General features: G+C 34.6%; 1 protein-coding gene across 1 annotated transcript in view; it reads right to left on the minus strand.

The window, feature by feature from the left end:
• CD226 (CD226 molecule) overlaps window positions 1–8,448 on the minus strand; it is a 31,530-nt gene extending 23,082 nt beyond the window's left edge. The window contains exons 1-2 of the mRNA XM_088535657.1: window positions 8,403–8,448; window positions 7,780–8,112 (exon numbers count right to left, since the gene is read on the minus strand). Of these exons, the coding sequence (XP_088391783.1) occupies window positions 7,780–8,112; window positions 8,403–8,448 (379 nt within the window). The remainder of the gene's footprint in view (window positions 1–7,779; window positions 8,113–8,402) is intronic.
• Window positions 8,449–10,358: the final 1,910 nt, after the last annotated feature.

The following is a 10,358-nucleotide window of genomic DNA, read 5'->3' on the forward strand; positions in this document are numbered from 1 at the left end:
GTCCTTTATACTGAAGGGGTATCCAATACTTAGCTCATCAGAGAAGATAAAAAGAAAGAAAAGCAGTACTTAACAGGTCAGTAACCGCAGCAGAGGTGTGAAGAAGGCAGCTTTTCCTGGTTACATCCTCTTCCTTTGTAATTAGGTGCTGACAATGTGGTTGATTCTGTATAAAGATGCAAAGATAGTTCTTGCTCTGGGGAGCTCAGCCTAAGAGCTGAAGAATGAAGATCCCTCAGGATTAGCTCTTGCTTCCATGCGTTTTAAAGGGCTGATAGTTTTTCACCATAGACCTATGAATCATGTTCTGAACTGGGACAGAGATAAATAGGAAGTAAGCTATTTCAGGTGAATAGGGACTTTAAAAAAATCTGTGCAATGTATTGCTTTTGGCAGGCAGAAGAACAGTAATATAGAAAGAAGTGCTGAATGGAATGGTTATCATCATGCTAATTAAGGTTAGAAAAGCTCTATCTCTGCTGTCACAGGATAAGTTGATCACTCTATTTAAAATATGAAACCTCATGGTACATCTGGCATTTAAATACTCTGTTAATGAACTTCTATTTTTATTCAGAGCTGCTCAGAAAAAAACATCTCCTGAGCAAATGGTCCCTCCTCACTGGCTAACAGAAAATCAATTTTAGTCATAAACTTAAAAAAATAGGGAAACAAAGAACATTCAAATTAACAATTATTCTTGTAATTCATATTACAAGATATAAAGGTCACTATAAATGTCAAAAGAATATTCCCCACATCATCCAGAGCATAGAGTGGGAAATTTTAAGTCAAATTAAGGATACTATTTTTCCATCTAACTGAAAGAAAACTGGAGGAAACAAATACAAGATTTAAAATATATTAAAAAGTCATGTTAAAATTCAACCATTTTAAAGGTAAGAAATTAGACAACAAAAATATTCCAGATAATTTTAACTATTTCTACTCCTCCTGTAAATAAGCAAAAGACATTGCATGAAGGCCAATATCTCATTTAAACATTTTATATATCACATAGTACTTTCCTTGCTGAAGACTTTTGACTCTATCTAAATGTGTAGCAAAGGAATAGTATATAGAGCAATATTAGCTTTTGAACTCTCTTGTGATGTTTATTATCTTCAAATTATATCTACATCATAAATTTGATGCCCTTGCTTTAAGAGTGCTGAGTCAGCCTTAGATCTAATTTTGTGCCACAAATCTCTTAACAGGTTAATAGACTTTGCTTCTTGGAGTTTTTGTCTACATTCAATCATCTCTGCTTGTATTAATCTAAAAATAGTCAATATTCTAATTGTATGTGTATGTAGAATGCTAAATACACATGATTTTTTTTTTACATTGCAAAGCAATAGTACCTGCAGGACTAACCTATTTAAAATGGCCTGGGAGAATGTGAAAACCACATGGAGCTGTTTGGAGCCTGACGCACCAATCACTATTTCTCAAGGCAGAATGAATCAGAGGGTAGTTTGTGTTTTTGTAGGAGGCACTGGACCTCAACCAGTGGGTTGATAATGCAAGAAGTATTGTGCTGAACTCCAAATATCTCATACTTAATGAGCACAGTAAAAGGCAAGATTATCATTATGGGGAACAGCAGTATGGGGCTATAACCAGGTAGCAGTGGTTGTTTATTTTTCTTCAACAAGTATATTTGATATGAAAGTGCAGTAGTAAAAACAAAAGTTTTAAGAAGTCACTAGATAGGAAACCTGAATTAAACTTATTCAGTTCAACAAAGCATTGCCCTTTGAGGACATTATAAATGAAAGCTATCAGTATTATATTTTGTTAGAAAAGGAACAGGCCACAAATACCCTTCAGTTTTGCTGAAAACTTAAATCCCGATTCACAGCAATTTCCGGAAGTCACAATTTTGAACCACATAACAGTCCCTTTATCTCATCTTGACATTTTGTATTTATATATCTAGATATATACAGTAGAACAGTGTTCCATGGAGTCAATAATAGCTGAAAAATAACAAAAAATAACAAGAACCTACAGTAAACATCCATGATGGTAGCAGGGCAAGACCTTATTTTCTGTTAATAGGTAATGAAGGAGGCCAGTAGTTTATTCATTAAACTACTTTTTGGTGAACTGATACTTCATGAAAACTATTTTAAAAATCCCTTCATAAATATGTGTTTCTGTAGCAATGAATGAATTGAAGAAAGAAGAACCAAAGGACCGAAGACAGATTTGGCAAAGGACCAAGGATCAAAAACAAATGCAGTTAAGCCCTCAGTGGCCATAGATAAAGTAAAAGTATGCACAAAACAAGTAAAAGAAAAATAATAAAGGTTATTGTAAGAAATAAGGGATTTTGCCAATACCTCCTTGGATCCTTTGGAAAGAAGAACAACCATCACAGTGCACAGTATTCGTTCTAAGGTGCTAGAAATCAAAAATTTTCCCCTTATACATTTCTTTGTACAGGTTTATGCTTCAAAATACTTATTTTTAAAGAAAAATTGCAGAATTCTTGTTGCCTTTTTAATAGTTTGGTACATAATTGTCAACACGTTTTTTTTTTCTCTCAGCTGAGTACTGTGTTACTTGAGTGGCCACCTGAGACCACAGTTAAACACACACTGCAAAGCACGCCTCCCCAACAGACTAACCAAGCACACTGCTCCTTCAATGTTCTTTTATCTAAAAGTACAATTACAACAAACTGCAGCTTCAAATGCTTTCCCATCTGGGCAACAAGCGTAGGAATGAACATCTTTTTGATGTTCAAATGTTCCTGCATAACGTTCCTACACTTACTCTGTTAGTAGTGACTTTACTCAGTCTTCAGAAAAACGTCTGAAGCACTGCAGATAATGAACTCCAGATTGTCCTTAAACTCTTTCTCAAGAAAAGTGAGATAATACAAGTACTAACCATTCCTAGAAAATCATTAAAATATCTTATTCAAAAACATAAAAGGAGTTTTCTCTGTAGGTGAGGGTTTTGTTTGTTTAGTGCATGTAGCATTTGTGCCTCAAAAATGAAAGAATATTAAGGGAAAAAAAGAACATTCAGCAGTTCTGAAAACTGTTGGATGTATGCACACTCCACTGGAAAAAAACAGTAGATACACACAGCTGGCAAACACCTTCCTGTGGGATAACTAGAATACTCAATATATTCCTGGGTAATGATAGCAGAATGTACTAAACCTCTTTGCAATTGTGTTACAGAATTTCAGTACTGAACCCACTTGTAAAAATATCCTGTAGCTAAGTGTGTAAAATTTTCAATAAAATTACCGCTTTTCTGCCTCTGTGTCTCAGTAACTGCCAATAAAGAAAGCATAGATAATAGTGTGTGGTCTGGGAGATTTCTTTCTCGGCTGTTTCATAGATCTCAAGAAAACATAAAAATTTAAAACAATAAGAACAAAGCATTTTTATTGTAGTTCCTGAAACAGCCTTAGGACTGAACTGAGATCGCATCTAGTTAAAAAGTCGATCAATACAATAACTGTGTCAAAAAATTGATCTAAATGGTGCTTTATCACCACTTCTAGTGTCTTTCATCTGCCAAAAATGCAAAAATAGTACACCAAGAAAAGATCTTGATGATGAGAGATGAAATCTCCTCTATCTCTTGGGATCCTAGATCCCTATGACAACACATTGGTCCTTGACAAGATTAAGATTAATCTTTTCTCATTTTTTTTAAAAAATTGTTCCTGACTTAAAATGAATGTAATTTTCCCACACAGACCACAGTGGGGTGACCCAGTGTTCTGTGGCCCAGAACAGCTGCATTATTTTGCAGCTCTCTTACAGTGCCAAACACTGGGGGATCTTTTATTCATTTAATAACATCTTTAATCACATACAAAAGACTGTAAGAATGGAGGACTTTTTGTTAAAAAAGCACTTTTACCTAAAAGAAAGGGTAGAGGTGTTACTGAAATAGTAATAAAAAGGTGTGCTTATTTCTTTTTAATATTCTACTTTCTCTTTTTCCATATTTTCTTTAAAAACTCTTTTAAACTGTTAAATATTGTAGAGCATCAGGGTCTCATTAACACTTCTGAATTACTAGGTCCATTGACGTTAATTTAAGAGACACTACTTGTTATATTTACTCATTAAGCATTAGCACTTGATGCTTTCTACTACACAGATGAAAAAAGTTCTTGAACCAGAATCATATCAATTTTACCCACTTCATATACACTTGGTTGAAAGCATTCAAATTCACACAAAGCAAGTGGGAAAGGAGGATCAGTCCCATGATCTCTGTTGATTATCAGTACCGATGTACTTTGAACTTTTTGAGTGCAGACGCATTCATTAATTTGCATGTGCATTAATTTGCAAACCCCACACATTTCATCCAGATTTATGTAACTGCCAGCAGATGTTACTGCCATATGAGAAGCCTATCACCTTACACTTTAAGCTAGTTAGTTAATAATCACTTTCATGACTGAATCTCATGGCATCCATGCAAATTTTGAAAGCTAGTCAGATATTCTGGGTCTGTTTTTTGTTGCTAGATGTCACTGAGGTCTGTGCTGCAAATTCGATGGTATACCTGCCTTCCTTCATTAGTGAAGAAACTTCAATAAATCCCACAATAACTGATCCCAGCTTCGCAGATAGCTCCTGAGACATCTCAATGTACAGGAGACATTAGTTAAATTATAAAACAGCCTTTGAACTGATTTAATCAGTTCTGATTGACATAAAAACCTTAAGGTCAGCAACGTATCATTTGTGCTAATTTCCTAGAGCAAGCTTAAATGTTTTAAGTGTCCACAAACTAAGTTGTATCAAATTAAAGGCAGTGTCATTGCAAATTAGTGCTACTCAGGGACCACCAATGCTCTATCCTCTTCTGACTATTTATTTCTTTATCCAAAAAAAAAAAAAAAAAAAGAGTTTAGGCTCAGTAAAAGGACATCCTTCACAGAAGTAGCGAGTTAATCAGGAAAGGCTGATGTCTGAAAACATATAATTTAAAACTCGATGCCACCCAGAGCACACAGGGAAACTTTAAATACTGAATCTAAAGAAATGGTAAATAATGTCTCTTTGCAGAGAAGTAGAACATCTGCAGCTCAAAAACTGTTTTTCACTACACCACCAATGCAACAGAGCCATAATGACTACAGATTCATCACCTAAGCTTGCTTATAAGTGCAAATCTGTAAAGCACTGCACACTCTGAAATTTGCTAAAAATATAGATTTCCATCTCTTAAGTTTCTTCACCAAATGTCGCAAATAGAAGGAATAGGTTTTGCAGTCAGTTGTTTATTTATCTGTGGCTGTGTAGATCCTTTGGGGGCTTGGGTTTTGGCATTAGGCACTTGGCCAGCTGCTATTGCTTTCAGAAAAGTAATGTGCATTAAGAAACAATACACATATAATATCTTAACTGAAAAAAAATGTGATTCAAAAATTATGTTGTTCAAATATCTGTATACCAGAGAATATCAAATCCTTAAAAAGCCCTTCATTTTCCAGGAGCTCAGCTTCTAAATAGTGGATATTCATCCTACAGAACAATCTTATGTCCCAGCATCAGACTAGTACTTGGTTCTTTCCAAAAGAATATAAAATCTTCAAAGTTAAACATCAGTGTCCTAATTTTACAGACTGAAAGATAAAGAAGAAAAATTATGTATCCATTGATGACAGCAAGCTGAAATACTGCTTGCATGGAAGAGAATTTAAAGTTTACTGTAGATTTAATCAAGGCATTAATTCATCTGGGGAGTTTAAAGTATTTGATAGTGATGAATGCACCAGTAAAATTAGGAAAAGACTGCCTGATGTTGCTCTACTCTACCCCTGCATTAATAAATACCTTCTCTAAGCTCTGTTTTTAATAACATATTTAATTTGAATTACAGAATGAAGTTGTAATATTTTATCTTCACTAGTACTGGTAATAAACTTTATTCTCATGAGAGCAATGAATATAATGATCATGTCTGTATACAACTATAGGGATGCTGTATAGGATAGTCTCTACACTCAGAAATCACTATTCTTTAAATCGAAAAGAAAAAGATTAATTTTTATACACCTTCTGAGGCATAGTAAAAGAGATATCAAAGTACTGGAGATTTGTTGTTATTTCAGGTTTGTGTTTTAAAGTGCTCCAACAAACAGAAAATATTGAATACTGAAAATATTGAATCACACAGTATCATTCAAAAATACTTCCGGTAACAGATCCACTTTGTGTTAGGTTTACACTGTGCTATCTTTTTCATCAATAAAAATTGGTACTAAGTGAGGGGTCCCTTAGGCAGCTTGGCAGTCTATGTCGGAGCTCCTCAGCTGAGATTCCTTGAGTGGCATCCAGAGATTGGATTCACTCGGAGGTCTGTTTGATCATGTGACAGTAACATTATTGAAGATTTTTGTTTTGTCTATCAGTACATTTAGTTCATAATGAAAATATAACTGTAGGCATCAGAAACATATTTTTGGTTGCATTAAAATTAGCCAAGGCCTGGAAATGTAGATTGCTATTTACCACAAAGAGAATTGGCAAAGTATTACTGATCTCTAGCAGTGTTGAACCTTTCTTGTCATTAGGCTGGTTTTCCATAAAAGAGAAGACCCTTAAAGTTAGATGCTGTAGTGATCTGTAAGCTCATTTTCTCGGCCACGGCACCACTGATCTTAGCATTTTGTTTCTGAATGTATTGTCTGGGTTTAATCGGAAATGATGCAGGGAGAAACTTTTTCAGTGGGGTACCTTTCTCCACTTTTTATCTTCTGCTTTTTCCAATTTTAGAAACTGAATTTCTCATGCTTTCTTAGCAGGGAGATACAAAAAAAAAAAAAAAAAAAAAGTCTATTTTGACTCTGCAAGATGAGAAAATGTCCAGAACTTTTCTGCATTCAGCATATCAAACCAGTCAATCAGTAATCAAAACCAGTTGACTTCTGAAGACTATTCAATCATATAACATAAAGATTTCTTAAGGAATTGGTGATTATGATTAGCTCCCACCTAGGCAACCTAGTCCCTCAATTCACGAAAAAGCATGGAAAAATACTAGAAAAGAGTTCTTTTTTTTTTTTTTTTTTTTTTCTCGTTGAGTAGGGGAGGCTTAACCTGAACCCTGGGCAAGTGGTCTGGTAATTACAGAGGCACTGGAAAAAAACAGGGGCAGCTGCACCAAAAGTATAAGGCAATAACAGATTTTTTTTCCTTCTCCCTTCAATTGTTTAGTAGTGCCCTTTACAGAAAAGGTCTTTTCCTTCATTTAAAATTCCCTAATTGCCTTTTGTTGCCACATCAAACCTCAGTGGTCATGCTGTTGCAGAAAAGACAAGAGAAAGCTAATGGGAAAAACAAGCCTAGTTTGGACCTTAGGAATGTGCTGGGAATACCCTCACTATTGACCATAATGAAAAAATATGATATCCTCAAGGGTAGATAGAAGGTTTATCCATACTCTGGGGAGATCCTGAAACAGGCTGAAATGCTACAAGAAGCTTGTTCCAACAGAAATATCACTGACCATCAGTACCCAGAGATTGCCATGTATCATCCTGCTGCTGTGGGAGATGGCTGGCTCCTCCAGTTCACTGCCTTACTTGCTAATCCTCTTAAAATGACCTTCTGTCAGAGTACTGTAATTCTTTTCTGTCATGCTAGTGTTTACCTCCAAATTATTCCATTTCCATATGCTATATAACTGAAAAGAAAAATTGCATTGTCAAATTCTCCCTAAACTATCACACGTTTCTGTTTTACCTTTACCATAAACTTGTAGAAGAATGAAAGATTGACTTACCTGGCTGAACAATTTTTATCACCTTTTCCCAGGTTCCATCTGGAAAAGTTTGAATGGAGCAAAAGTAAAGACCAACATCTTCCAAAGTGCTCTTGACGAAGTATAAGGAGCTGTCTTCAGTGGAATAATTTTGAAAATAAATTCTCCCTTTGTATTTGTCACTAATATGTATGCCATAGACTGGATGCAAGGCAGCTATATTTTCTTTACAAGTTAGATTACTTTTCATCCAGGATGTCTGGATTATTGTGGCTTTCTTTGGGTATACACAATCCAGTTTCATCTTCTCTGTAAGCTTTACAGTTGAATCAACAAACATTCCTTCCACATGGGCTAAAACATATATGTAAATTTAGTCTCAGAATTAATGTCATTAAACTTTGAAATAATAGCAAAACTCAGAAATAACTTTGGAAGTCTGAAAAGTCTGAGGAAAAGGTACACTAAAAAAAGAGTGTTATCATTGCTTTTAACTTCCGAATATGACTGAACACATAAAATCCTCTTAAATCATACAGTAAACTCTTGTGAATCACAATAGTATCTTTCATGATGTAAGAAAAAAATGAAAGTACATTAGCTAGGAGTAAGGCTAAGCATAAGCTAGGAATAATAAATCTTACGTCCATAAAACCGAAGAGCAACAATAAGGAAAGTTACACGGTCCATCTCCAAGAATCCTGGACTCGGTTATTGTGCGATAGGGTTTTACTCAGTCTCTGTGCACCATGAGCTGTGCTTCCCGGAAGCTTTCCTGCTTCTGAAGCGTGAAAGGCATCGTGTGCTTTTTACTTTCACATTCTATAGACATGAAATTTGAGATCTTGATGCAGCTGCATCAAAGAGACACTCACTGCCAGTCAAAATCTACCTGATAGAAAAATTCTACTTCTGTCATTGCAATTCAGCATTTATCTCTTATTCAGGGAGCACAACACTTGGAAAAGAAGATGATACTGTTACGTATCCATTATATATCTCTCTGAAATTTTAATTTTGTGGCTAGTTATGAAAAGTAAAGTCTTAAGTTCAGAGTCTTTGTTGATTAAGAAATAGTATTTTGGGATCATAATTATGCAACTTGCTTAAGAATCCTCAAGTATTTGTGACCTATGTTGAAGTCTGTCAGCATAAAATTCATTCTCGCAATTCTATGATTTTTTTTTCTCAGAAGCCTGGTTGTATGTTTTTGCACTTCAGTGGCTATAAAAGCTGAAAAAAATGTAGTGATTGATTTGATGAATTTGAAATCAAAATCAAACTTGAATCAACAGGATAAAATTATGAAATGAATAAACAGATGTATTTATAAAAATTTTGACAAAATAAAATTGTAAAGGTTACTTTGCTTGATCTTTTAAACTCACAATTTTGTCTTCTTGTTATCTATAAAAAGCTTCACTTACTTAGGATTGAAGTCTTTTATTTTTCTTCTTCTGGATGGCTTATCCTAGGATGGCCTAGGAAGAAGATCTGAGATTCAGTGTGAAAAGGCAGAATTTTTTATTTATTTATTTGTCATGGTTTTTATTTTTAAGAATGATTTTTTTTTAAGGATGATCTGTTGTTTTGGATTTTTTTTTCTGTCTGAAAGGTGTAGACTCATTAAGTAAAGGCCATTGTTCTAAGCAAACTATTCCCCCTCAAAATAAGAAATGTTTTTTTGTTTGTTTGTTTTTTGTGACAAAGTTGTAGTCTTTAATTCAATAGGTAGACTACAGATCAAAATCTCCTTAGAAACAGAAAGATAGGGTAAGTGAAATCTTTTCTGAGAAAATTGAACTCAACCTTCCAAATGATGCATGCTTAATCAAAATGACTCATAAAATTTTCTAATGACCTTGTCTTCACAGTCTCACCACTTGTTATTTTTTCCATTTCAATTACTTCTATATTCTGAGCATTTCCTTAAATACTGGAACTTCACAGCAGTGGAAACTTTGAACCCTAACAAAAATTTACAACTTGGCTTACTTCATTTAAGCAACTTCAAATTTTCTAAGAATAAGACCTGCTAATAATTCAGCAATTGAAGTTTTCCTAAGCCAGACTGAAATCTGGGTTTTCAAAATATTCCTAGACAGCCAGTGGCCTATTTGATGCTAGGTGTAATAATCCAAATAGAAAAGAATTGAGTTCAACACTCAGTGTTTTATTAGTCTTACAGAGTTATCGTTTTCAAACAGATCAAAAAGATTACCATCTATTTAGCTTGCCTCAGGAAATAGAGGCATTTCTGATAAGAAATGCAGGAAATGGGAAGTTCCAGAAACTAAATTACAGATTTTGTATTGTATTTTGGAAAATAAAGGATTTTGTGAGGCAAAGAGATCTGACCCTAGATGCTGCACAGCCTTGTGAGATGCCCTGTGGCTTTTGAACCAGCTGTGCAAGGTCAATATTTTCTACATTTAAATCTTTATTAAACTCAGTTACTAGCTATTCTCAAACTGTAGTTGTAAGTGAGGAGACAAATAGTCAAAGTATCTCTATAGGCTGGAATATTATTCTTCATGTCATGCTGCACATGTATTTTGTAGTGTACAGACTGGTGGTATTTCACAACATCTAAAGTGGGA

The sequence above is a fragment of the Tinamus guttatus genome, unplaced genomic scaffold, assembly GCF_059628265.1.
Source record: "Tinamus guttatus ecotype Peru unplaced genomic scaffold, ASM5962826v1 Tinamus_guttatus_pri_ptg000639l, whole genome shotgun sequence".
NCBI lineage: Eukaryota > Metazoa > Chordata > Aves > Tinamiformes > Tinamidae > Tinamus > Tinamus guttatus.